The following is a 25,166-nucleotide window of genomic DNA, read 5'->3' as shown; positions in this document are numbered from 1 at the left end:
AGCGGCCCCCGCCACCAGGCAGCGCCCGGCCCGGCGCAGGGCCGCCAGCGCCATCGTCCGCCGGCGCTGGGGCCAGACCGGGCGCTTTCCGGGGCACCGGGGCCCCGCCGCGGGGCGGGGAACCACCGGGGGCAGGCGGGACACCTGCATCCCATCGGCGGCGGGGAGGGAGAGCGGGGGCACCGGGAGGAGGACGGGGGCCTCGGGGTGAGGACGGATGCCCCATGGGGAGGAGGACGAGGGCCCCGCGAGGCCTTGGGGACGCCCCCGCCCCGCCCCACCGGGGCCAGGCCTCGCCGCGCAGCATCCCCCCCCAACCCCGGCCCCACCACCACCACCACCGCCGCCCCTGCCCCCGGGCGACAGCGGCCAGGCCTCACGGGCACCGGTCCCGCCCACCTCGTGCCGGTTGACCAATAGCAGAGGAGGAAGGCGCTGCGCCTCCGCTGCCCCGCCCAATGGCGGAGGGCGCTGTGCTGGCGGCACCCCGCGCCTGCGCTGCCGTGGCCGCCGCCATTTTGGCCGGCTCGTGGCTGGGCGGTGGGGAGGGGGGGGGCGGGCGCTGTGGCCGCGGCCGCCATTTTGTCGCTGAGGCGCTGGAGGGCGGCGGGAGCGGGCGGAGGGCGACGGAGTCAGCCCTGGTCCCGTGAACCGTGAGCAGCCGCCGCCGGCAGGGTATAGCCGGCCACAACCGGGACCTGGCGACTGCCTGCTTCGGTGAGAGGCCGGGGGGGCGCTGAGGGGGCGGCCGGGGAGCCCGGGAAGGGGCTGGGGGAGGCCACAGGGGGCCCGCAGGGGGCCCTCAGGGGTTCTCAGGGGGCCCGGGGAGCTCCCGAGGCCTCTGCCCCTGAGGGAACCGGCGCCCGCCGCTGCCCAGGCTCGGGGCCGGGCTCCCCGGGGCGGTTGGGGCCCGGCCTCCCCCCCCTGGGCCCGGCGCGTTGTGGCGGGGGAACGGGAAAAAATGATCTTAAAAACGTTTAATGGTTAAAAAAAAAAAACAGCCGGGTTTTAGCTCAGCGACTTGTTGGTGGCTTGTAAAACCCTGCCAGGAGGACGCTGTTCCGGGTATTGTGAGGATGAATGCTCGGTAGTCAGCGTTGAGCTTGATGGCGGTTATAAAAAACGAGGAATTGTTTCTCTCGTAGGCTTGCTCGTAGCCCGTTTAAGTAATACTCATCACTGCAAAAACACCTAAGGCTTGAGCCGTGCTCGCAGGATCGATAACAGCTGGGTTTAAATCCCTTTGCTGCTTTTGTGACCTGTGCGGCACGCTTTCATGCTAGACAACCACATTATGCCTGCGGGTGAGCTGCCTACCAAAGCATTAGATAATAAAAATCCAAGAGGACTGCACGTTTACAGTGTATCCCTTGCCAGCCAAGCTGTGGCAATTGTAATGTAGCACAGGAAGATGGAGCCTTAATATTTTTAAACTATATAGGACTTTTGTAGGGTAGTCTTGGAATTTTATAGGGAAGTACATGGCATTATCTGCTTAAAACAAATTGGGGTTTCTGCCTTGCTTATACTAACAGCTTAGGAACTGTAGCAGTGTCACTAGATGCAGTACTAAACAAGACGTTTAAGGGCCACCTTGACTGCCGATGCACTGTATTTTTGCAGCATTACTTTTACCAGAGGAAAAAATTTCACTTCCTAAAAAGAAGGCTGCTTAGTAAGAATTAAGTTAACATAAATGACTAATTTATTAAACCTGCTGCATCATGGCAATGGCCTAGAAAACTTAATAAAACTGTGCTGATAAAATAGCAGTTATTTGCCCGGTTCTTGATTCTCTGTACCAAAGGAGCTGGAATGCAGGTTTTTGAATGTTTAGCTGAGTAAATGCAAGATCTCCGTGCTGTTTGTTAAATCTGGCTCTCGTGTTTTGCAGATTCTGTTGATCTGAAGATGGCTGCACAGTCAGCACCGAAGGTTGTGCTAAAGAGCACCACCAAGATGTCTCTGAACGAGCGGTGAGGAAGCCAACAGCAGCTTCAGCTCATAAGAAATTTTTTTACTTAATTATCACTGTCCGGTGTCCAAAAACCAACGTGGTTTCTGCCCTCTTTTAACCTCAGTAAAACAAGCAGATGGCTATGCACCTCTGTCTTAAACTGCAACAAATGTGGTACGCAAGGTTAAAAGGGCAATTGTTTTGGAGCAATTTATCCATAGCAGTTAATATTAAACTTTTCAACACGTAAATATGGCGGGATGTGTTATAACAACAGAGAGAAACCTCACACCCTCCCTTTTTCTTCCACATGTTTTTACATTTATATAGTTGACACTGCAGTATGGTAGCATGTTACCTAAGCTGCAGTAGGCTTGCTGCTTTGTCCGAGGCAGACACACGTGCATGTGGTCTGGCCTGTAAGAGGCATGCAGCAGGCCATTAAACAAGCCCAAAGGCCCTTTAACAATGTTTTGGGCCTTGTAAGAGGCAAACGCTTTGCTTCATCTCCATCTCTCTCTTCTCGATACTGATTTCCTTATTTCTTCTGTTGAGCATTCTCCTGTTTTTTCCATGCCATTGTGCTTCTGCAGTTCTACAGACAACTAACAGTGACGCTGCAGTTACGTTTCACTTTCTTACTAATCACTCGTTGGTTAACTGTATTTATATCAGTGAGCCAGGGAAAAATGGAGCCATTTGTGTGCAGTTCCTGCTCTGGCAAGTGCTGCAGTGAGAGCTAGCCTGAGCCAATGGTTGGAGCTTGTTCCCGAGAAGACAGGTGGTGAGGTGCAGTGCAGAGAAGGCTTGCTGGCCTGTTTCATTTTGGTCAGTCCATATTCCTTACCCGCATTTTCTTTTCCAGCTTGTGTAGCTTCCAGGACACAGTAGACAGCTGATGGGTTGCTGCTAACGTTGCTGACCATCTTGCTGCGTTCTGCTCTGATACAGCTCTTAAAGACAGAAGATTCTCCATGCACCACAAACACTACCAAGCAAACTGTTCTCATAAGTGAGCACGCTCAGGTGGTGGCATTTCTTAGGCACCAGTTCTGTGGTGTGCCAGAGGCATCTCATTCTGTCGCCAGGGTGATGTCTCCTGTAAAGCTGTCCTGGGGTATTGAGTTTTTTTATCAGGTTTCTGAGATCTTTGAGGGTTAATTTAGCTTTTGCAGTCAGATTTCACTTGGCTTTTCTGTTTCCGTGATGTCCTCTTCCATCTGTCATGGTCATCTCTGCTTATTGCTTGTTTTCATTCCTTCTTCCATTTCTAAAATCAGTAACCTGAAGCTTTATCGCTTCTGAATTAATATACAACATCACTTCTGAGTTTCCAGTTCTTGCATACTTGTGGAAAACAAGGAATATGTAATCACATATGATGTGACATAAGTACCACTCTTTACATAAGGTTCATGGGATCTGGAGATCCAATCTTGAGAACCATGAAATGCCAATAAATGTATGTAATAAAGCTTTATTTAAACACCCATTTTATTCGACCTTGAAGCTTTACTAACATGCTGAAGAACAAACAGCCGATGCCAGTGAATATTCGGGCTACCATGCAGCAGCAGCAGCAGCTAGCCAGTGCCAGAAACAGAAGACTGGCCCAGCAGATGGAGAATAGACCTTCTGTCCAGGCTGCTTTGAAGCTTAAACAGGTGAGAGAAAGGGGTGTGTTGTGGTGTGGCCAGGTGATGCCTGTCACCAGCTGATGGCTTTTCAGGATACGGTGGATTTTGAAAAATGTTCCTGAAAGTTAAACACTAGAAACCTTGAAGGGACTTGAAAAAATCCCGTTTCTCACTCCAGATAAGTAATACTTCGTAACTTACTGGTTAATATTACTGAGTTCATTGTTTTTGTGCTGGCTGTTCATATCTCCTCTCTATTTTTTCAGAGAAATGTTCTCATTCTGGGTTTCTGGATCTGCAGAGTTCTTCATCTCGCACTGTAGCTGCAGTTACAATTGCTGCAGATTGTTTCCAGCACTTACTGTCCAGTTGAGGCTGGTTGCTCCCATCCCCAACTCCACCCTCTCTTGGTGCACTCCCTTGATAGCAGCTGGCTGCGAGGACCAGATGAAAAACTGATGCTTGATTGCTTGCAAATGCTAGGCTGCAGGCCTGGATTTGAGCAATAGTGTTACATTTTCCTCATGCAAACTGGCTTTATCCCCATTTTAGTGATGAATGCTATAGATCGTGGGGCATGTTTGTCAAAGTATCCTCTCAGTAGCAGCAGGTCTAAGCAAGCATGCTTGCTTTTGCTTTTTCTGCTGCGGCCCACGTTTTTCTATAACTGTGGGCTTACAAAAGGGGCAGTGGTGAAAAATAATGTACAGAACAGGTGTTTGCCTGGTCTGCTCCTTGTCAGGCTAAGGGGTTTTGCAACCCTTAAAACTTGTATTTAAATGGGAAGGCTGAAAAGATTAGCTGAAAACGTGTGCGTAGGGCATGGGTTGGAACCTGTGGGGTACTGCTGCACAGCTGTGCAGTGAGTTTAAATAGCAGCACTGCATGACTTGACTGCAGCAGAGGTTAAATATAATTCTCTGCATTATCTTGCACACCAGGAGAAAGCCCTGGAAAGTTGTTAGCTGAGCTGCTTCACTAAATAGCTGGAATACTTAAACCTGCCACATGTGCTCATGTTCAGGGCTTAATCTCTGATAAAGAGGAATGCAGCTGCTTTTTAAGATCTCTTGAGAGTTCTGTTTTAAAAACAGACTGCGGTGCCAGTTAGCCTCCCAGAGCTTATAAACAAAAGCTCTGGAAATGGTAGCCTGAAGAACTTTCTGCTTTAAAAAAAAAAAAAAAAACAACAAAAAACTCGAACCTTAAGAATTTCACAAGTGGTAAGTGAAACTGGATTGAAAGCATAAAGTTTCTGCTTGCTGAATTGAGGAGAACAGGAAAGAACTGAGCCAAAAGCTTCACCCATATGCCAGGAATAGGTGTACATCGCGTTCTTCTGGGATTGAGTGCTGCCAGGGAGGGCTGCAGAAGCGCATTATAGGGAAATCTGGAAACCTGATTGATGTTGGATTGCTCTTTGAAGATTGTAAGTTGCTCTGGGAGTTGATGTGGTGACAGGCTTTTCACAGGCACTTCACTTGGTATCAGCAGGAGCTTTTCTGATCCGTTTGGATGTGCTGTGTCGAAGTGCTGAGGAGCATTGATTCCAGTGATGTGTTTCAGAACCTGTGCTTCAGAAAAGTACTCTCAACTCCTGCAGGGCACTGCATGTGCTAGCTTTACGGGTTTGTGTTTGTACCCACCACATCAGTCTTTATGTAAACCTCCCTTCTGCTCTTGTGAAGTAAAAGCACTTACGTTGTGGTTCTAGGCATGCACTTACTTAATGGCTGTAGCAGACCAAGGCGCTACTGCGCTGAGGCAGAAAGGTGAGCGCTCTTAGGCTCTGTCAGTGCAAAGTCCAGCAGTTATCTTAAACTCTCATGATAATATAAATGAGTAATGGGATGCAAAATGTTCACATGCTTTCTCATGCCCTTCTGCCAGCCAGGCTGGGCAGAAAGGAGACGAACATCTCAGACTGCTGCGGCTGTCGGAAAAGCGAGTGAGTAAGCTCTGAGGCAGTAAAACTCGAATCTTAGCTCAGCCACAGAGTAGGCTGCTTTCAGGAGAAGTGTTTCAGCTGTCCGCGGGCTTGAGTCAAGTAGATCTATAAAGCTGACGAGAAGCGTAAGCAACTCTGGAAAGCTGTAGTACACTACTGATCTCTGTGCCTTACCTTCTGAGGGCTGAGAGCTCTTGTTCTCGAGACAGCTCTAAAGGTCCCCACTGTTTCCCAGTCCGCTGCAGGGTTCAACAGTTGCAGCAGAAGCTGTGTGCTGTGTGGAGACAGGATTGGCACCAATGTGTGTTAAAAACACTGAGATGTAAAACTGGCAGTTCTGCTGCTGCTTCGTGAGCAGTTGAGCTGTGCCTGCAGCCGTTCTGGTGCAGGCTTTGAGGACCGGAGCAGCTACGGCTGTCCCAAGGGAAGCCAGCTCTGTCTGTGAGATGGACTCTGGTGGTTGGACCTGCGGGACTTCAAAGGAGGAGGGGGGGAAAAAAAAAAAACCAACAAACAATTTCACCTTAAAAGACAGATAAGCAAAGATGACTTTCCCAGTTTTTGTGAGGGTCAGGTGCTTCAGTACAGTTTCGTTTCCGTAACAGACGGAGAAGTTGGTGCTTTGCGTAGCGGTTGCAGTAGCCTGGAAGCGTGGCCAGGCCAGGGCTGTAGCAGCAGGCCCCTCGGAGCGATGCGCTGGCGTGTGGCTGCGCAGATGGCACTCGCTCTGCGGAGGTAGGCTCGGCTCGTTCCCCAGCAGGGGTGGTTGCTTTGTAGCTCAGAGGTTTTCACGGTCGGTAACCTTCCAGCAAGAAGGATTAGTGGGCTGCCGTGCGGATTAAGTGTCCGCTTTGATTTGGACCAAGCGGCACTGCTAAAAATGGAGAAAAATATTTCCTTCTGAATCTGCAAACTTTCTTGTCTCTGTACAAACACTTGCTTCCAGGAAAGGTCTTTGTTCTCGGTTTGACCTTCATAAATTATCCCTCCTGAAGCAGATTTGATTGTGCTCTGTTTGAAGCTTGATTGTGTGCTGCGGAGAGCTGTTGACCCTCTATGTTTTTTAAAAAAAAACCTTGCTGATAAGCAATTGCCGTGCTGTTTGTGTCGCAAGTCGGAGATTGCTGCATGACTTTGTTCCTTAAAAATCTTTCATTCCAGAAGAGCTTGAAGCAACGCCTCGGTAAAAGCAACATTCAGGCACGATTAGGCCGTCCGGCAGGACCCCTCGCTCGCGGAGCCATGGGAGGAAGAGGACTATCGATGGGGCAGAGAGGTTTGCCACGAGGAGCCATGCGTGGCGGCCGGGGAGCGAGAGCTCTGCTGAGAGGGGGACTCCCGCTCAGGGGTGAGTACCGCGGCTGGTCCGTCAGCAACGCCGCCTTTTCGACGGCTCGACTCCGGTTCCTTTGCTCAGTCTGGGAACTGATTTGTCTGCCTGGAATTCCGTCACTGTTGCAGGTCAGAGCATGCTTCGGGGAGGAAGAGGAATGTCCCCCAGGATGGGCCTGAGGAGAGGCGGCCTTCGAGGTCGCGGTGGCCCTGGAAGAGGCGGTCTGGGCAGAGGCGCCATGGGTCGCGGTGGACTTGGTGGCAGAGGTCAGTGTGCAGAAACTTCGGGAGCAGCGTGCTGCTGCTGAACACACCTGAGTTCCCTTTCCTGTTTAAGGCTAGCTTATGTAGGTACATGCAGCCCGAGAGCCATTCACGCCCGAATGGGTGTATAATACAGTGCTAAACGAAGGCTTCCTTTCCTGAAACATTTTGCCAGGCCCTGTGCTTAACCCAGACCCTTGACTTTCGGTGTTGCTAGAGGGGTTTTGGGTAATGCTCTTCCCTCCTGCAGGTATCGCTGGCTGTGTGATGGTTTTGGTAGTAGTGCAGGCGGTGAGTAATCTCTGAACGTGCTGAGGAAGGCCACGCTGTCTTCTCACGCTTCAAAAAGGAAATGTTAAATGGCCTGTGTAAACCATAAGGCTGGATATTTTAATTCGGTGAGGGGCAAAAACTTGATAGAGGAGAAAGCTCAAACTGTGGTGTATGAAGGAGCAGGTTCCTAGCTGACCCTTCACATGAGCAAAGTAAACTTAAATGCAAAGTCAGAAACCGAATCAAGTCTCGGGGAAATGAGCTCCCCCTTGTCAACAACAAATCAGAAGCACCAGAGTGAAGCAGGAGTACAGGAGGAAATCAGGAGACAGCTGCTGATGGCAGGGTTGTTAATGTTTCTGACACGTTTGGTTAGAACATCTGCCAGACGCGCTCTCGTGTTACTTTGAGATCAGCACAGTGTTTCTCAGAGCAGTCTTTGGGAACCTGCATATTTCCTGACAGCTTTGGCTTTCGCTTTATTTCTTCGCCTGACAAACTAGTACTGGTCAGTGTGGTCTCCTGGGTATCGTGCTTCAGAAGCAGTCTGAAAACTCTCAGGATTTGAGGTACTTCAGTAGAAGTTTGCTTGTAATGTTTGCTGCCGTTGCCACTTCGCTAAGAGCTTGAACCTGTCCCAGAAATCTGCAGGGGCTGCACTCGGCAGAGGAGAAAGTACGCGGGGTGGTGTAGGAGCTGGAATGCGAGCAGGGGAGGTGGCAGTTGGAGCTGAGGGCTCAGCAGATAGCTGCGGATCAGATGTCTCTGGGCTGAAAGCGAAGCAGCCTGGGGAGCCACGCCAGCACAGCAGAGCCTCCCCGGTCCCGCAGCTGGAGGCAGGCGGAGGGGCAGCAGCTCCGGCGAGGCTGCCTGGCTCCCCAGGGAGGTGCTGGAGCAGCTGGGCCGTGGCTGTGCAGGGGGAGCGCGGCGACGCCAGGCCCCGAGGCTGCGTCTGCCGCAGTGTGTAACTGTTGTCTCGTCTCTGTAAGGTCGCGGCATGGCAGGCCGGGGAAGAGGGGGCTTCGGAGGCCGCGGCAGAGGCAGAGGACGAGGAAGAGGATCGGCACGCCCGGCGCTGACCAAGGAGCAGCTGGACAACCAGTTAGATGCTTACATGTCGAAAACGAAAGGACACCTCGATGCCGAGCTGGATGCTTACATGGCTCAGGCAGACCCAGAAACGAATGACTGAAGGCCGTTGCGAGAGACTGTCGTTGAAGTTAGTGTGTATGTCAATGCCCATAAGCTAAAAATGGAAACCCTGATTCATGCTGGAAGGACCCACAAGAATAGGGAGCAGCCCTGTTCTACCAAGAAATCAGACTTTAGCGTGTTTCTTTAACATTTTGATACTCTGTGTTGTATGGAGCCTTTCCGGATTGTTTTTTGTATCTTTTTTTTCCCCTAACTACTCCAAAGGTGACTTTGACAGACGTGCTGCAGTTAGCCCCTGACATCAGCCAGCCGCGGTTCCTTGCAGCGCCCCCGCAGAGGAGCGCTGCTCGTTGGTGCTGGGACCGCATGTTTATGTGCCTCCGAGGCGCCGCGGTTGCATTTTGGGACCGGTGCTGTCCCCAAGTGCGACCGAAGGGCCGAGCTCACGCCCCCAGCTCTCTTCAGTCCATCCGAAGCAAAGGCTCCTGGCAGGGTGAACAGTTGAGCCAGGTTTAGGTGTAGCGCTCCTTGTAGACATGCCAATCTTGCTGTTTTGCACCCAAAATTCCTCTCTGTTGATAGCTAGCGTTCTGTTAATGAGTAGTGCGGGGGACTTCCCGAGCTGAAGGCTTTTTGGGGTTTGTTTTAGATAAAAGTTTGAATTTCTTCTTGTGTTGTGTATGAACAGATGGCACCAGTGGTTTCTGTATCTGCAGGAAATTTTATTTAAAGGAATTGGAAGCAGGACCATAGAATTACGTCTGTGACAGCAGATCGTGGTAGAACTGGCTTTTCAAAACCCGGGGTCCAAGGTTCATTAGCTCACCAGTGCCGTTACCGCTCAGCGTAACCGAAACCGAGCCCTCAGAGCAGCCGCCTGCACTGACCCCCGCGTGTTTGGGAATGGAGAAGGGGTCTGCTCCTCCCCCTGTCCGCAAGTTTTTAAGTTCGGCCGTTCTGTGACCTGTTCCAGTTTCAATGGAATCCTGTATTTCTGGTTTGTTGTAACAAAGGAGAAATAATTATAAAAGCGAAGTGGACTCGGGCTGGTTTCTTCCCTTTTCCTCAGCATGCTGGGAGGGTCACATTGGCCTTTCTGCTACTCATCCGGCGTGCATCCACGCTGTTTCCTTGTGCCCCCGTACAGTAAGGGTTGCTGTGGGATGAGCTGGGGGCAGTGCTGGACCCCGAATCCTGCGTCCTGCAGGGTGGGAGCGCGTTCTGCAGGCCTGCAGCTCCGTGAGTGGGTGCTGGGGGTGCTCTCAGTCCCTCACACACACCGGTGCTGCTCGGTGGGTAAGTGCGGAGCGCGTTACCCCGGTGGTTAACCGGGAAGCGCCCCGGCTGCCTTCCTCGCGGCTCCGTGCTGCTGGGGACCTGCTCGTGGAGCTCCTGTGCCTGGAGCAGCGCGGGGGGGGCCCCTGCAGCTCCCTCCTCAACTCTCCCGGCTGGCTGCCCGCACCCCCTGGCCGAGCCGGGACGCGGCGAGGGGCCGGGCTGGTGCCGGGGGCTCCGGGTCCCATGGGGCCGGTCCCGGCCGGGTCCCCCGGTTCCCCCTTCCAGGTCCCCCCTCCGGGGGCTCCGCGCCGGGGCCGCGCCCGGAGCCGGGTCCGGAGCCTCGGGCAGGGGCCCCGCCCGCAATGCAAGCGCGGCCCCCATTGGCCGGCGGGGCGGCGGCCGGCTGTCACGGCGCCTGCCATTGGCCGCGGCGCGGCGGCGCCTCCGGCGGCCCCTTTTGTTGCCGGAGCGCCCAAGTTGGCGGCGGCGGCGGCGGGGATGCGGCGGGAGCCGGGCCCCGGCTGAGCGGAGCCGGGCGGCGGAGGTGAGTGGCCCGGTCCCCCGCCCCGGCCCTGCCCGGCCCCGCCAAGCCTCCCCCCGTTGCCCCCCGTCCTCGCCCGGCCCGGCCCGGCGCCCCCTTGCCCCCTCCCGGTGGAACCCCCCCCTGCTCCGCTCCCCGCTTTCCCCCCCCTCTCCCCCCGGTTTGGGTTTGTGCAGGGGGGTCCCGGTGCCTCCGGGGACGGAGCCGAGCCCCGGCTCCGGGACGTCCCGGGGGCTGCAATGGGGCGCCGAGAGCCCCGCGCATCCCCTCGGCACCCTCCTGTCTGGGGGCTGCAGCCTCCCCCCCGCCCAGGGACCCCAGCACCGGGCTGGCAGCGGGCCCCCCCCCCCGGGCACCGCCGGTCCCTTTGTCCGTGCCCCGGGGATTACCGGGGAGCGAAGTTGGCGGCCCCGGGGTTAGACAGGGGGGGGCGGGGGGTCCCCTCCGCCGGGCTGGGGGCAGAGCCCGGCCGTGGGGATCGGGGGCTGAGGGCTGGCAGGGGCTGGGGGCGTTGGTGGCCGGGGCGATGCGGGGTGGGGGGCACAGACCCCGGCCCGAGCCCCCCCGCCGCTGCCGGAGGAGCCGCGAGGGCCGGTGAAAAGCCCCCCTTCGGCTGGGACAAAAGGCTGGCGCAGAAATGTCACTGCCAGCTGGAGTGGGGGGTCGAGGCGCCAGGAGGTGCCCCGGCGTGCCGTCGCACCACGACCCCCTCGGGGCCTCGTCGGGTCCCCCCGGCCCCTGGCAGCCCTGTCCCGCGGCACCGGCAGGGCTGGCGGTGCTCTCCGCGAGCCAGCAGCACCCCTCTGCCTCAGTTTCCCCCAAACTGGGCTGACTTTCGGAGGGGACTGGGGACGGCAGTGCTGGTTCTCCTCGAGCCGTCCTCCCTGGAGCCACCGGCATCACCGGAGCTGCTGGGAGCCACGACCGACACCGGGACCGCTCCTGCCGGGGTGCCCCTGCGCAGCCCCATCTTTCAGGGACTCCCTGCTGCCCTCTTTCACCTCCTTTGCCCTCAAAATCTGAGCCTCGCTCGTGAGGCAGAGCGTGCCAGGCCGGTGGGGTACCCAGGGACGAGCTGGCTGGCAGCAAGCACCGCGAGCGCTGGCACCGGGGAGCTCCGGGCATCACCGCGACGGGTGCCGAGGCACCCGCAGAGCAAACCCCACAGCCTGGAGGGGAGCCCGGGGCCATGCTCCAACAGCGGGGGCCCCTCCGACGTCCCCCCGTCCCGCTCCCGACGGCATCTGGCTGGCCTCAAGGCGGGGGAGCCCGGCCAGCAGCATCGCCCCGGCGAGGGGGGGCCGTGGCCATGCGCCCACGCCGGGGGCCGAGCCAGCAGTGCGCTGGCAGGACAAGCGGCCTCCCGCCCCGCGGATAAGCGGCGCGGAGTAGGGGCGAAGGGTTTGTTGTGTCTGCCGCCGGCCCAAGGATTTTCCCAGGCCCTGGAGCGCTCGCACCCGCTGTGACTCAGAGCCCTGGCTGGAGAAGGCAGGCGGGCGGGGGGGAAGGATGCTCGGGGGCCCCGGCACACGCGTGTGCGCGCGGCTCTTGGCGTGTGCACGGAGGAGGCAGAGGGAGAAGCCCAACGCAGCAGCGAGCGAGGGGTTAAGGAGCGGCGCCAGGAGCCTGGGCTCTGTTTAGTCTGGGCCCTGCGCTGGAGACGGGGCTGGGCAGCGCCGAGCGCGCCTCCGGCACCCCGGGGTGAGCACTCGCACGGCCGCACGCTGCGCACACGCGGGCGTCCTCCCCGCCGCACGCTGTCGGGGTGGCGCGGCTGCTGGCCGCACGGCGCCGCCTTCCCTGCAGACCCCCGGGCCGGGCACGTGGCCACCCGCGGGCTCTGCTGCCGCTGGGGACACCCCGAGCGCCCCAGGCATCGCCGTTACCCCCGTGCCTCTTCCCACCCTGGATAGGGACCGTGGCAGCCAGGCGTCCGGACTGGTCCCCCGCTTCGAGGTGACATATGGCTCTGTGCCACGTCCTCCTCGCCTGCCACGTGCCCTTTCAAGGGGCCACCGCGTCCCCAGTGCCGCAGGGGGGCCGCGTCCCCCTCTCGCCACCTCCAGCCCCCGGCAGGCACCGGCGCGGCGCACGATGCTGAGCTCCTGAGGCGGCGGCCCCGTGCCGCGGTGGGCGCGCAGGCGAGGGCAGGGGGGCCGGCAGGGCCGTGCCGCGGGGTGACGGGCAGGGCCGTGCCGTGCCGTGCCTTGCAGGGGAGCAGCGCCATGTCCCTCGGCGCGCCCACCAGCAGCGACGCCTGCCTGAGCATCGTGCACAGCCTGATGTGCCACCGGCAGGGCGGAGAGAACGAGACCTTCGCCAAGCGGGCCATCGAGAGCCTCGTCAAGAAGCTCAAGGAGAAGAAGGACGAGCTCGACTCGCTCATCGCCGCCATCACCACCAACGGCGCCCACCCCAGCAAGTGCGTCACCATCCAGCGCACCTTGGACGGGCGGCTCCAGGTAACCCCCCCCGTGGTGGCATCCGAGGGTCCGGGTACCGCTGCAGCCCAACAGCCCCCCCACCCCATGCACCCCACGGCCTCCCCGGAGCTGTGGGGACCTGGGTGATCCCAAGACCCTACAAACATCCCCGAGCTGGGGGTCCTGGGGGTCCTAGTGCCCCATGAATGCTCCGCTGTGCAAGCTGTCCTCAATCTGGTGGGGACCTGATGCTCCATAACCCCCCCAAACCCCACAGCCCTCCCCAGGCTTCAGGGACCTGGGGTCCTGGTGCCCCGTGAGCCCCCAGCACGCGAGCTGTCCCCAGTCTGGAGGGACCGGGGTATCCTGGTGCTCCGTGGCCCTGCAGACCCCAGAGCAATCCCCGGCTTTTGGCCCTTGCTGTCCCTGTGGAAGCGATCCCCAAGCTGGGGGGACCTGGGCTTTGGGGTACCCCAGAGCCCCTCAATACCCCACGACCCCCCCCCCCCCAAGCTTTGGGTATACCTGGGTGCCAGTCCCCTGAGACCCCAGAGCCCTCCCCAAGCCGGAAGGCTGGGGGGGGGGGGGCATGGGGGCAGTGGGAGACCCACCAGAGGGGCACCCCCGACCAGAGGTGCGCAGGGGGGATCCCCACAATCCCCACCCCGCAGCTCCGTGCCCGGCGCCGCGCCGATTTCAGCATCTGCGCTCTCACCCCACCGCCAACACAGCCACACGTGGCTGGGGGGGGGGGGGGCGGGGCGCTGGGGGCAGGCAGAGCAGCCCCCCCGGCAGGGCAGAGCCTCCCTGCAGCATCACAGGGGGCTGCTTTGCCCCCCGCCCGCTGTCCCGTCCCCCCCCCTTGCTCCGGCATCCCCGTCCCCCGGCGGCGCTGCCCCCCCTTGCCGGGATGAGTCACTGTCTGGCAGCCTGCAGCCGGGGGGGGCGCGGGGGGGTTGTTATGTCTGGAGCGAGCGCGGCTCCGGGGAGGCGCAGGGGGAGCCCCCAGCCGCTGCGGGGTCCCAGCCTGGCGCCAGCCCCGAGCTGCGGGGATTTATTTGGGGCGGGGGGCGAGGGATGCTGGGGGGGGGGGGAAGGGGGGTCCAACCCCCCCCTCCCCCCCCCCCCCCCCCCCCATGTTGGGGATGCCATCGGTGGGGCCGGCTGTGCGTGGCGGGGCGCAGCGTCCCCCCTGTGCCCCCACCTTGTCCCCTCACCTCGTCCCGTCCCCCCCCCCCCCCCCCCAGGTGGCGGGCAGGAAGGGGTTCCCCCACGTCATCTATGCCCGGCTGTGGCGCTGGCCGGACCTGCACAAGAACGAGCTGAAGCACGCCAAGTTCTGCCAGTTCGCCTTCGACCTCAAGTACGACAGCGTCTGCGTCAACCCCTACCACTACGAGCGCGTGGTGGCCCCGGCCATCGGTGAGCCAGCCCAGCCCCAACACCTCCAGCATCCCCCCTCCCCCCCCCCCCCCCGACACCTCCAGCCCCCCCCTATCCCCTTGGGGGGACCCCCGTAACGCCCCCCCCCCGTCTCTCCCCGCCAGGTCTGAGCATCCCCAGCGCAGGTGAGACCCCGGCCCCATTGCGGCCCCGCAGCCGGCAGCCCCTCCGTGTGGGCCCCCCCCCCCCGCCCCCCAAGCCCCGCAGCGGGTCCCCGTGCCCCCCAATGGTCTCCGGTGTCCCCCCCGCCCAGTGCCCCCCGCCCGCCTGGTGAAGGAGGAGTTTGTCCATGACTGTGTGCAGATGGAGGTGCCGCACGGGGCCAAGCGGGCGCCGCGCCCCCCCGCCGAGCCCTACCGCCCGCCGCTGCCCCCCCCGCCGCTCCCCGAGTCCCCCCGCGCCCCCGGGAGCCTCTACCCCGCGCTGCCCATGTCGCCCCCAGGTAAGACCCCCTGTCTCTCCACGTTTCCCCCCCGGCCCCCCCCCCACCTCAGCCCCATTTTTGGGGTTTGGGGGCACCACGCCGAGCCCCCCCAACCCCGTCCCCAACCCGCAGTGGCCCCCGGCGGCCCCCTGCTCCCGCTGCCCCACGGCGAGGGGCTGCTGCGGATCGCCTGCCCCACGCCGCCCCCGGCCACGCCAGCGCAGCCCCCCCCGCAGAACGGCTACCCCGCGCCCCCCAAGCTGCCCTACCATGGTGAGTACCGGGGCTGCCCCCACGTTGCTGCATCCCCCAGCTTTATGGGGGGGGGGGGGGGGGGGGGTCCCACACGCTGACCCCCCCCCCCCCGGCCACCCTCTCTCCCACCCCAGGTTCTCCGGCGAGCTGGAGCAGCGGCAGCACGGCCATCTACGCCCCCAGCCTGGGGGGGCCGCAGCCCCCCCCCCAGCCCAGCAGCCGGAGCCACCCGCAGCCCCCCCTGCACCACCCCAACCACTACTGTAGGTCTGGGGGGGGGGGGGGGGGGAGGGGGGCTGTGGGGGCGATGGGGTGGGGGGGGGGCACGGCATCGCAGCGCTCACCCCATTTTGTGCCCCCCGCCCCACCCCAGGGCCCCCGCCCCATAGCTCCGCGCCGTACCAGCAGCCGGTGTCCACGCACCCCGGTAAGCACCCGACGGGCGCCCAGCACCCCGGTGCTCATCTTGGGTGCCCTGACCCCACCCCCCCACCCCAACAACAACCCGTGTGTCCCCCCCCAGGGCCAGAGTTCTGGTGCTCCATCGCCTACTTCGAGATGGACGTGCAGGTGGGCGAGATCTTCAAGGTGCCGTCCAGCTGCCCCGTGGTCATCGTGGACGGCTACGTGGACCCCTCGGGGGGCGACCGCTTCTGCCTGGGGCAGCTCTCCAACGTGCACCGCACCGACGCCAGCGAGCGGGCCCGGTGGGGTGGGGGGCGATGGGGGGGCTAGGGCGGGCGGCGGGGTGGCAGGGGGGGCGGGGTGGGATGGGGGAAATGGGGGGAGGGTTAGGGGAGGATGCGGGAGTGAAGGGGAATGTGGGGTAAATGTGGGGGGTGTGGGGAGGGTGTGGGGTGTGGGGGGGGAATGTATGGGGCGGGGGGGTGTAGGGGTAAAGGGGGGGTGTATGGGGTGGGGGGATATAGGGGCAATTGGGGGAGGTATGGGTACGATGGGGGATTATGGGGGAATATGGGGGCAGATGGGGTAAATGGAGGAGGTAATATTAATAAGGGGTAGTATGGGGGCAGAAAGTAAATGGAGGAGGTAGAAGTCAAGCAGGGGGTGTACGTGGCCAAAGTGTGATGCGTGGGGCAGAAATGGAATTAAGGGGGCAGTTTGGGTCTGGAGGGGGTAAAAGGGGGATGCGTGGGGGGGGTGCATGGGGCAGGAGGGAGATACATGGGGCAAATGGGGTGTGAGGGCAGGGGTGATGCACGGGGCAGAAGAGAGATATGGGGGTAAAATGGGGGACGCAGGGGGCAGAAGGGGGGTGGAGGGGGTAAATGGGGGGTGTAGGGGGCAGGTGGGGGGAAAATGCAGGGGGTGGGGGGGGAAATGCAGGGGGTGGGGGAATGCGGGTGTGAACGGGAGGCGTAGGGGTGGTGCGGGGGCAGGCGGAGGCAGGAGGGGAGGACACGGGGGTGAACGGGGGGCCAGGAGGGTGGTCGCCGGGGCTGACGGCCTCTCCGGGGCAGGCTGCACATCGGGAAGGGCGTGCAGCTGGAGTGCCGCGGCGAGGGGGACGTGTGGATGCGGTGCCTGAGCGACCACGCCGTCTTCGTGCAGAGCTACTACCTGGACCGGGAGGCCGGCAGGGCCCCCGGGGACGCCGTGCACAAGATCTACCCCGGTGCCTACATCAAGGTGGGGGACGGGGAGAGGGGCTATGGGGGTGCAGGGACCCCCGCGCCCACATTAAAGGGGGTCCCAAGGAAAGGGTCCCTTATTCTAGGGGGGAGTGGAGGGGCTCTGGGGACTGAGGGACCCCGTGCCCACCTTAAAGGGGGTCCCAGGCAAAGGGTCCCCAGCGCCAAGGGGCAATGGGAGGACCCCAGGGAGGGCAGGACCCCAAGTCCACGTCCAGGTGGCTGCCAAGCAAAGGGACCCCCGTGCTGGGGGGGAACGAAAAACACTGGGGATGGAGGGACCCCACGGCCACATGAAGGGGCACCCCTGGCACAGGGTCCCTGGTGCCAGGAGGGGATGGAGGGGCTGCGGGGAGGGAGGGACCCCGTGCCCACGCTGAAGGGGTCCCCCCCATCCCCCCCAGGTATTCGACCTGCGCCAGTGCCACCGCCAGATGCAGCAGCAAGCAGCCACGGCCCAGGCCGCCGCCGCCGCTCAAGCGGCCGCCGTGGCCGGCACCATCCCGGGCCCCGGCTCGGTGGGCGGCATCGCGCCTGCCGTGGGTGAGTGAACCCCGGGGGTGGGGGACGGCAGGCGGGGGGGGGGAACCTCCCCCAGCCCCGGGACCCCCCATCCCACGGCCGCCTCCCTCCCGGGCAGGGCTGTCGGCGGCTGCGGGGATCGGCGTGGACGACCTGCGGCGGCTGTGCATCCTGCGGCTCAGCTTCGTCAAGGGCTGGGGGCCCGACTACCCGCGGCAGAGCATCAAGCACACGCCGTGCTGGATCGAGGTGCACCTGCACCGCGCGCTGCAGCTGCTGGACGAGGTCCTGCACACCATGCCCGCCGCCGAGCCGGGCCCCCTGCGCTAGCGCACAAGGCCCCGCGCTTAATTTAATTTTTGTAAGAGAAAGTCCCCCCGAAAAAAAAAAAAAAAAGAAAGGTTAAAAGAAAAAAGAAAGGAAAAAAAAAGAGAGGGGAAAAAAAAAAAAGGGAAAAAAAAGAAAGGGGAAAAAAAAAGAAGGGGAAAAAAAGGAAAGAAAAAAAAGGAAAAAAGACAGAAAAAAAAGGAGAAAAAAAAGACGAAACTACCCAAAAATGCGCTGCTCGTCCGTGGGCGTTGGCCGCAGGTTCTGCGCTACCCGCGGTGCTCGGCGCTGGGCAGGGCGGCGCCCCCGAACTACATTTCCCAGCGGCCCCCGCGGCGCGGGCCGGAAGTGGCGGTGGGAAGGCGGTGCGGACTCCATTTCCCGGCGCCCCTCGCGCGCGGCGGCCCCGCCGCCATTTCCCGTGGGTCCGCGCGGTGGCGGCGCCAAGATGGCGGCGGCGGCGGCAGGGGGCGGCGGGCCGGCGGCACGGGAGCTGTTCGCTGAGGGGCTGCTGCAGTTCCTGCGGCCGGCGGTGCGGCAGCTCGACGGGCACGTGCACGCCGTCAGGTCCGGGACCGGGACCGGGACCGGGACCGGGCAGGGGGGAGGCTGAGAACGGGGCCGGGAACGGGGCTGCGGGGCCGGGACGGGGGGCGGGGTGGCCGGGAACGGGACCGGGAACAGGGCTGAGGACCGGGAACGGGAACACGGGACCGGGAACGGGGCCGTGGGGCCAGGACGGGTGGGGGGGCCGGGAATGGGGCCGGGAACGGGACCGGAACCGGGAGCAGGGCCGAGAGCTGGGAACGGGACCGGGAATGGGGTCACGGGACCGGGACCGGAGCCGAGGACCGGGACGGCCGGGCCGGGACAGTTTTAGGCCGTGAGGGGCTTTGGGGGCACCTGGCAGCGGTGGGGGGCTGAGGGCGGGTCCCCACTGGGGTGGGGGACCGGGGCTGGGGGCTTTTGGGGTGCCTGGGGGGGACCTCAGGGTGTCAGTAACGGGGGGGCGGGGCACGGGTACCCTGCTGGGGGGACATGGGGGGTACGGAGGGCTCGGGGCGGGGGGAGGATTGGGGCCGGTAGGGGCTGGGGGTGCGGGACGGGTTCCGGGTCCTTGCCCCCAGCTCCATCTCCTCCCCAGGGAGAGCCAGGTGGAGCTGCGGGAGCACATCGACAGCCTGGCCACAGGTGAGGAGGCACCGGGGGGGGGGGGGGGCACTTGTGGGGCTGGGGGGGCCCGGTGGGTTTCGCCCCCCACGCCCTGAACCCCATCCCCACCCCCTCGCCCCCACCCCTTTCCTCTCGGCAGAGCTGTGCCGCATCAACGAGGACCAGAAAGTGGCGCTCGACCTCGACCCCTACGTGAAGAAGCTGCTGAACGCCCGGCGCAGGGTGGTGCTGGTCAACAACATCCTGCAGAACGCCCAGGTCAGAGCGGCGCAGGGCCGGGGCTGCGGCATTTGGGGGGGGGGGGTCCCAGCCCCCTGTCCTGACGGCTGCCGTTGTTCCCCCCCCCCCCGCCCCCCTCAAGCAGGAGCGGCTGCGGAGGCTGAACCACAGCGTGGCCAAGGAGACGGTGCGGAGGAGAGCCATGCTGGAGGCCGCCGGCGGCTACCCCCAGGGCCTGCCGGGCAAGTGAGGCTCCTGCCGCGGCACCGGGCCGGATCCGGGGCGGCCGCGCCCTCCCCGGGGCGCTGGGACGGAGCGGGAGCAGCACCGACAGCACCGGGCGCTGCCCCGCCGGGAGCAGGCACCGCCGAGGGGAGCAGGAATCCGCGTCCGCAGCACGGGGGGAGGTGGGGGGGGGGACACGAGGAGCTGCCCCCCCCCGCCCCAGCGAGGCTGCGGTGCTGCAGTGGGTGCTGAGCGAGCCGGGGGCTGCGGCTGCTGCGGTTGCAGGGGTGCAGGCGCTGAAATAAACGGCGGCGTGGTGCTCGTGCACCGGTGGGGCAGCGTGGGTGTGTAACGCCGCTCGGGGCACGGCCTCGCTGCCAGCACCACCCAGCGTGGGGCTCAGCGCCCCCAGGCAGCGCCCGTCGAGCTCTGGACACCCCCCCACCCCCCCCCCAGCCCTTTTTGTGAGCCCTTTCTGCAGCGTGCGTCTCCTCTCCGGGCACACAGAACGCACTCAAAAGGGGGGAGGTTTTAATGTGAACCTATAAAAACACGAATACGAGGGGGGGGGCACAGCAGCTGGCTGCGTTCGCTCAGGATGCGCTCGGTCCTTCGCGTGGCTTCGTCCAGCGGTGAGGCGTGCTGCAGGGCACCGCAGGGAATGCTGAGGCCAGCGCCAGGCCCCGGCCCCAACCCTTCCCTCCTGTTCACTTCTCTGCGGGTGCCGTGGGACACTCCGAGCGGGTTTTACCTGGGCGAGTCACTCCTGAGTCTCCATGCTTTCCTCTTCCTCGCCTGCAGCGGGTTCCTCCTGGTTCTCCTCTTCCTCTTCTCCTTCTTTCTTCTCCGGAGGCTTTTCGTAAGCCTTCTCGGAAGGCGTCACTATCACCCCATCCCACGTAGACATTTCGGAAGCCAGGTCTGCGAAAAGCGGCGCTGAGCAGGCAGCCCACGGCCCCCCCAGAGCCATCAGGGTGCCCTCGGGCAGGACGAGCCCCGCTGCGGGGCCGTGCAGCAGCGCTGGGCGCCAGCAGAGGGAAGCACCACGCCCCGCAGCGCCAGCCCCGCGTCGGCCTGGAGCCCAGCAGCCTCCCCGACAGCCGCTCGCAGCTGCAGCTTTGCCTCCTCGCTCTCCTGGGCTTTATGAAGCGGTTTCTCAGCAGCGCACAGAGCCGGGCCCGTTCCCCCGCAATGTTTCCAAGCCCCGCCGGCCGCACCGTCCCTACTTACAGCTGGCGTCGCCCTCCTGGCCCAGGATTTTCCTGTAGCCTCCGTGCGAGAGGATCCGGACGAGCGTCTGCGCGGTGTAGCACACCATGTCCTGCGGCACGAGGGCGGGAGTCAGAGCGGGGACGGGTTCCAGCCCCTTCTCCCGCGGCAGACGAGGCGGCTCACCTGCTGCTCCAGGGTCATGACCGTGTGGACGCGGAAGTTGCCGCTCTCGCAGGGATCGGTGATCCCGACGGAGCCGGGCAGGAAGAGCCCCGCCGCCAGGATCTGGAGGCAGCGCCTGCAAGGACAAGCCCTCGATGTTTTTAGGAACCAGGCCGCTCTGCGAGGAGCCCGCTTTGCCTCCCCTCCGGGACCCCTCGCGCTCTGTGAAGCCCCGAGGTGCCTCCGCTTTCATCTGGCACGCTCCAAAGTGAGGGGGGAACAGGAGGTTGTAGGGGCGAAGCAGGGACGGACCTGTAGGCGATGTTGAGGGCCAGGGGCTGCCTGGTGGGGTTGTTCATCACGGCGTAGTGCCCCTGGGGAGGGAGGAGAAGCGTTAGGACACGCCGGGCTTCCCGCACGGGAAGGCTGAGCAGCCCAAATCCTGCCGGAGCTGGTAAGAGCTGCTCTGAACCAGAGCTCTGCAGGTGTGGGAAGTGACTGCAGCTGCAGCACGGCCGGCACAGCTTCGGCTCTCGCCTTCGTGCGCTCACCAGCAAGTCCAGGATCCAGGGAGTGAGGGGCTCGAAGCCAGGGAACCGAATCCTCAGGTCTTTCAGCAGCCGGATTAAGACCTTCACCCTGGGCGAGATGGCAAGAGCAGCGTTCGTAACGCATCAGGCGCGTTCCTGCCGCGGAGAGGACCGGGAGCTCTCCTTGCTCCCCGTCCTCTGGGAAGAGGATTCCAACCAGGCCTCAAAGCCCCAGCTTTTACTTGAGGCCAAACTCACGTGGACTGCGAAGCGTTCTCTTCAAACCAGCGAGCGTGTCTGATGGCAGCCAGGGCGCTCTGCAGCACCTTGATGTCCACTGAAAGAAGCGGCGGAAACGCCCGGTTTTTCAACCAAAAGGTGAGCGGGTGCTAGGGGGGGCCGGGGGGGGCCCCCCCCCGTGAGGGCAGCCCCGCAGGGCAGAGCCAGCCGAGCCCTTACGGTGCAGTTCGGGGTCCAGCTTGCGGAGGTTGGGCGGCACCGTGGTGATGAGGATCTTCACCGTGGCGTCAGCCGAGCTGATCTCAAAGCCGGTCTCGTTGGTCAGCATGGTCAGGACTGGAGGGGGAGGAAAATTCAAGTTCCTCAGAGGGGCTGCAAGACTTTACCAGCCCCCGGGAACGCCTCGGCACAGGAAGTCAGATCCCCGTGTCGCGCCCTACCTTCGCTGGGGTCCTGCGCCCTCAGGCTCTCCACCACTTTGTTTCCCAAGGCCGCCACAGCTTCCACTGGGGAGCAGGAGGAGAGGTTCTTAGAGCAGGACCGGGCGCCGCCCTCCCCCGGCAGCCCCGGGAACGGATACTCACGCGTGGGTAAGATTTTCAGAATCACCACCAGATCGGCCACGTTGTGCCCCGTCGTCATGGTCCCCTTCTTGTAGGAGCCGACCTGGCGAACCTCCTCAATTTGCTGTTGGGAAAAAAAAAAAATAAAAATAAAGAATTAGCAAAACTAAGGCACGTGCTGCGTTTCGGGGAGAGAGCAGGAATCTCTGAGTGGCTAAAAAAATCAGGGTAATCCACCTGGGGCAAGGTTTGGCAGCTAGGACGCCGGCATCCCCCTGAAAGATCTCCCCACGTAGCGTTTCCCAAGGGAACCGCTTCGACTCACCACCTCGAAAGTTCCCGGCGCTACAATGAGGTTGTCAATCACGTTGTTGATTTTGGTCACCAGGGAAAGAATGGAAGCCTGAAAAGGAATGCGAGACGTGTGGTAGACTCAAGCAGTTACCAGTACGGTCTCGTGGAGCGCAGCACAAATGCAAACTAAAGATTAAATGCTCATTTAGAAGTCGTTGCCCAAGAAATCTCTCGGATACCTCTACTGCAGTACTTATTTCAGAGAGAAACGATTACTTTTTAGGCTAGCCACGACCACTGCCAGCTAGAAGACAAGGTGATTTGCAGCACGCCACCTGTTCAGCAGCAGTCGGTGCCAGGTCCTGGTTTCTCTTCAGCAAGGCCTCGCTGAAGGCGCTCTCATCGGCGGCGGGCTTTACCCGCGGGAAAGCCATCTCGCACTGAAACGGGACCAGACATCAGACCGCAGTGCCCAAGAAACAGACTTCGGCTCAACCTGCTCACCGGCAGAGACTCAAACTTTTTAGTTTTTACTGTCCGGGGTTTGTTTCCTTCGTGACTGCCAATCTCACTTCTCAGCTCGTTGCTTTTTTGTTGTCAGAAGGGCGAACGGGAGCTGCCTGCCCTGCCCACGCCCCCTGCCGTGCTCCGCCAGAGCAGCAGATCCTCAGGAACTGCACAGGAGCCACCAGAGCGTCCCACCTGGGCAGGTCCTGCACTGCGTGGTGCTTCCCAGCCAAAGAATGAAGCAGCGCAAGACAGAGGGGAACTAATTTAAGAATGGCTCCATCAACAAGGGCTTTTATAAGCTACGTGGCAGCCCCTTAAGAATAACGCTTTGTTTGCAGGCAGCCAGAGCGTTGCGGTTGCTGTGACAGCACTCACAGCCCCAGGGCCTGGTAACCAAGGAGGAGCGAACTTGTTTTCCCTGAGTCACGTGCCCTGTGAAGGACAGATGCTCGGCAGGAGAAGGAATTGATTGCCTCCCGCAGAAGGTGGGAGAGGCGTGTTCCTGCTGGTCCTTGCGAGGACCAGCACCACAGGGCAGCCGGGAGGACATCTGCCAGGTGAGTGACAGCTGTCAGAGTAACGCGTGACGCTCGTGCTACGGACATTTGGCAGAAGCTGGGGGCTTGGGAAGGTGGTGGGGTGCCTTAAGAAGCAGGGCAAAATCTCAATCAAGGTGTTATTTTTGTGATTGTGATTACTCAACTGCATCCCAGTCATCCCGTGTGACACAAGTACTCCACACAATCCAAACCAACACAGTAAGTATTTCAGGTTAGTTACTGAGCCAACGGCATTTGCAGTGAACTCCTCTACTCCGGGTAAGCTAAAAGAAGTCAAACCATCAAACGAAGTCAGCACGCAACGTTTTTTAAACCGGCATCTTTAAACAAGGAAAAGCCCCGCGGCCGTTGCCTGCAAACAGCTCCGGAGGGCTCGGTTTACTCACGACATAGAAATCAAAGGGGATGTGCGGCACAAAGGGCCGGAACCTAAAGGGGGGAGAGAAAAAAGCACTTTATTCTCCGCAGCAGCGCCCATCTCCCACCCAGCCCACAGAGGTTCAGCCCCGAGCGGCAGGAAAGGCCCTACGCAGACACAGGGAAGCTCAACGCGCCCCCGACCCCCCCCGCTGCGCCTCGCCGCTATCCTGCGCTACGCTGCCAGCCCCAGGCCCTGCCCTGCGCCCCGGCAGCACGCCACAGGGGGCGGCTGCAGCCCCCCACCCCCTAGGCCTGCGCTGCTGGAGCCCCCCTGGCTAGAGCAGAAGCCAGACTCGCCCACTGCCAGGGCCTCCCCTGGAACCAAAGCGTCCGCCACGGCCTCGGCCTCGGTCGCCCCTGCGGGAGAAAAAGGAGAAAAGCGGCGTCAGAGACAAGCCCCAGAGCCCCCTGAATCCCAAAGCCCATGGGCCCGGTCCCCCGAACCCCAAAGCCCCCCGAGCCCCCCCGGCCCGGCCCCCCGTGCCCTGTCCCCTGAGCTCCAAAGCCCCCCGAGCCCCCCAGTCCGGCCCGCGAGCCCCAAAGCCCCCCGGGCCCGGCCCCAAAGCCCCCCAGGCCCCAAAGCCCCCCGGGCCCGGCCCCAAACCCCCCCAGCCCAGCCCCCGAGCCCCAAAGCCCCCCGGGCCCGGCCCCAAAGCCCCCCGAGCCCCCCAGGCCCCAAAGCCCCTCCAGTCCGGCCCCCAAACCCCCCCAGCCCAGCCCCCGAGCCCAAAGCCCCCTGGGCCCGGCCCCAAAGCCCCCCGAGCCCCCCCCAGGCATCAAAGCTCCCCAGGCCCGGCCCCCCGAGCCCCCCCCGGCCCGGCCAGCCAGGCCCCAAAGCCCCCCCAGCCCTGCCCCCAAGCTCCCCAGCGCCCTCCGGCCCCCCGGCCCGGTCCCCCCGAGCCCCCCAGGCCCCGAAGCCCCCCGGGCCGGCCCCGCTCACCTCATGGCTCCTCCGCGCACAGCAACCAGCGCCCGCCGACACCTCGCAGCAAGCCGCCCGCCCGTTGGCTGCCGCCCGCCGCGCCGCCGCCCGCCGCCGGAGCTCCGCCGCACGCCGTTGGCTCAGGGCGACGTCGATCTAAGCTCGAAGCGGCCAATCGCGAGGCGATCCCGGGGAAAGGGGCGGGAGTGGGGGGGCAGCCGCGATGCGCATGCGCCGGACCTGCTGCGGCCGCTGGAGGGGGCGCAATGTTCATGAATGGAGCGGGCGGAGGGAGCAGCGCGCATGCGCACTCTGTGAAGGAGCGGCGGGTGCAGGTATATGGGGTGAGGGAGCGGAGCACTAGGCAGCAGCAGAGTGGCGCAGCGGAAGCGTGCTGGGCCCATAACCCAGAGGTCGATGGATCGAAACCATCCTCTGCTAGCAGTGTTTTTTCTTCCCTGCCCCGGGTGTCTTTTTCTTTAATTACCGTTTTAATTAAGGGATTTAATTACAGCCGCAGCCTCTGGCGCTCCCTAGTGCTTCTCCCCGGCGACGCTGAGCCGCTGCAGCCTTGACCGGCGCACCCCGGCGGGCCGCGGGCATCCGCGGTGCTGGGAGCGCCCCGGGAGCCTCCCGTGTGCCGGGGGCCACGCGTGTCCGGGGAGGGGGGGGGCCGAGCCCACGGAGCCGAACCCGCGGAGCCGT

At 62.3% G+C, this 25,166-nt stretch overlaps 4 protein-coding genes and 1 non-coding gene across 8 annotated transcripts; 4 read left to right on the top strand and 1 right to left on the bottom strand.

Annotated features, from left to right (window-relative positions):
• The first annotated feature begins 484 nt into the window (after positions 1 to 484).
• Positions 485 to 9,611, top strand: CHTOP (chromatin target of PRMT1). 2 transcript variants are annotated; one of them, XM_035567341.2, is made up of 6 exons: positions 485 to 717; positions 1,895 to 1,976; positions 3,468 to 3,621; positions 6,704 to 6,890; positions 7,004 to 7,141; positions 8,401 to 9,611. In XM_035567341.2, the coding sequence occupies exons 2-6, from the start codon at positions 1,912 to 1,914 to the stop codon at positions 8,601 to 8,603; spliced, it is 747 nt and encodes a 248-aa protein (XP_035423234.1). In that variant the 5' UTR covers positions 485 to 717; positions 1,895 to 1,911; the 3' UTR covers positions 8,604 to 9,611. The 2 variants fall into 2 exon arrangements, with proteins under 2 accessions (XP_035423234.1, XP_035423235.1); XM_035567342.2 differs by having other exon boundaries at positions 498 to 717; positions 6,707 to 6,890.
• A 2,737-nt stretch (positions 9,612 to 12,348) lies between these two features.
• On the top strand, positions 12,349 to 17,504 carry LOC118258600 (mothers against decapentaplegic homolog 4-like). Its single transcript, XM_050715864.1, is given in 12 exon segments — positions 12,349 to 12,390; positions 12,392 to 12,847; positions 14,056 to 14,230; positions 14,356 to 14,376; positions 14,505 to 14,693; positions 14,808 to 14,948; positions 15,065 to 15,193; positions 15,304 to 15,357; positions 15,454 to 15,637; positions 16,412 to 16,580; positions 16,987 to 17,125; positions 17,223 to 17,504. Coding segments are annotated over 12 exon segments (1,911 nt in total). The 3' UTR covers positions 17,435 to 17,504.
• Positions 17,505 to 17,825: 321 nt separating this feature from the next.
• On the top strand, positions 17,826 to 19,375 carry SNAPIN (SNAP associated protein). The gene is made up of 4 exons (XM_035567379.2): positions 17,826 to 17,998; positions 18,576 to 18,622; positions 18,744 to 18,862; positions 18,969 to 19,375. Exons 1-4 carry the CDS (start codon positions 17,880 to 17,882, stop codon positions 19,071 to 19,073), a joined length of 390 nt encoding a protein of 129 aa, XP_035423272.1. The 5' UTR covers positions 17,826 to 17,879; the 3' UTR covers positions 19,074 to 19,375.
• Positions 19,376 to 19,559: 184 nt separating this feature from the next.
• On the bottom strand, positions 19,560 to 24,577 carry ILF2 (interleukin enhancer binding factor 2). 3 transcript variants are annotated; one of them, XM_050715866.1, is made up of 15 exons: positions 24,480 to 24,577; positions 23,857 to 23,896; positions 23,506 to 23,550; positions 22,385 to 22,489; positions 22,081 to 22,158; positions 21,777 to 21,879; positions 21,633 to 21,698; positions 21,412 to 21,528; positions 21,211 to 21,289; positions 20,974 to 21,061; positions 20,735 to 20,796; positions 20,444 to 20,558; positions 20,279 to 20,369; positions 19,800 to 19,969; positions 19,560 to 19,690 (listed from the first exon to the last, which is right to left on the bottom strand). In XM_050715866.1, the coding sequence occupies exons 1-14, from the start codon at positions 24,482 to 24,484 to the stop codon at positions 19,809 to 19,811; spliced, it is 1,155 nt and encodes a 384-aa protein (XP_050571823.1). In that variant the 5' UTR covers positions 24,485 to 24,577; the 3' UTR covers positions 19,560 to 19,690; positions 19,800 to 19,808. The 3 variants fall into 3 exon arrangements, with proteins under 3 accessions (XP_050571823.1, XP_050571822.1, XP_050571824.1); XM_050715865.1 differs by having other exon boundaries at positions 23,506 to 23,548; positions 23,837 to 23,896; positions 24,480 to 24,534; XM_050715867.1 differs by lacking the exons at positions 23,506 to 23,550; positions 23,857 to 23,896; positions 24,480 to 24,577 and adding an exon at positions 23,263 to 23,382.
• A 253-nt stretch (positions 24,578 to 24,830) lies between these two features.
• On the top strand, positions 24,831 to 24,902 carry TRNAM-CAU (transfer RNA methionine (anticodon CAU)). The gene has a single exon. It is a non-coding gene; the product is annotated as a tRNA-Met (tRNA).
• The last annotated feature ends 264 nt before the right edge of the window (positions 24,903 to 25,166 follow it).

This window comes from Cygnus atratus, chromosome 28, assembly GCF_013377495.2.
Source record: "Cygnus atratus isolate AKBS03 ecotype Queensland, Australia chromosome 28, CAtr_DNAZoo_HiC_assembly, whole genome shotgun sequence".
In the NCBI taxonomy this organism is placed as follows: Eukaryota; Metazoa; Chordata; class Aves; order Anseriformes; family Anatidae; genus Cygnus; species Cygnus atratus.
The sequence above is the reverse complement of the archived record's forward strand: the minus strand, read 5'-3'. Positions and strand labels throughout refer to the sequence as shown.

Excerpts from the sequence above, each read along its gene's own strand:
- CHTOP (XM_035567341.2), top strand. The coding sequence starts at position 1,912 with ATGGCTGCACAGTCAGCACCGAAGGTTGTGCTAAAGAGCACCACCAAG. Across the intron at positions 3,622-6,703 it reads CTGCTTTGAAGCTTAAACAG|AAGAGCTTGAAGCAACGCCT; the intron begins GTGAGAGAAAGG and ends CTTTCATTCCAG. Across the intron at positions 7,142-8,400 it reads CGGTGGACTTGGTGGCAGAG|GTCGCGGCATGGCAGGCCGG; the intron begins GTCAGTGTGCAG and ends CGTCTCTGTAAG.
- SNAPIN (XM_035567379.2), top strand. The coding sequence starts at position 17,880 with ATGGCGGCGGCGGCGGCAGGGGGCGGCGGGCCGGCGGCACGGGAGCTG. Across the intron at positions 18,623-18,743 it reads CATCGACAGCCTGGCCACAG|AGCTGTGCCGCATCAACGAG; the intron begins GTGAGGAGGCAC and ends TCCTCTCGGCAG. Across the intron at positions 18,863-18,968 it reads ACATCCTGCAGAACGCCCAG|GAGCGGCTGCGGAGGCTGAA; the intron begins GTCAGAGCGGCG and ends CCCCTCAAGCAG.
- ILF2 (XM_050715865.1), bottom strand. Across the intron at positions 21,290-21,411 it reads GCTGGACCCCGAACTGCACC|TGGACATCAAGGTGCTGCAG; the intron begins GTAAGGGCTCGG and ends CGCTTCTTTCAG. Across the intron at positions 19,970-20,278 it reads CCAGGAGGGCGACGCCAGCT|ACCTGGCTTCCGAAATGTCT; the intron begins GTAAGTAGGGAC and ends CGCTTTTCGCAG.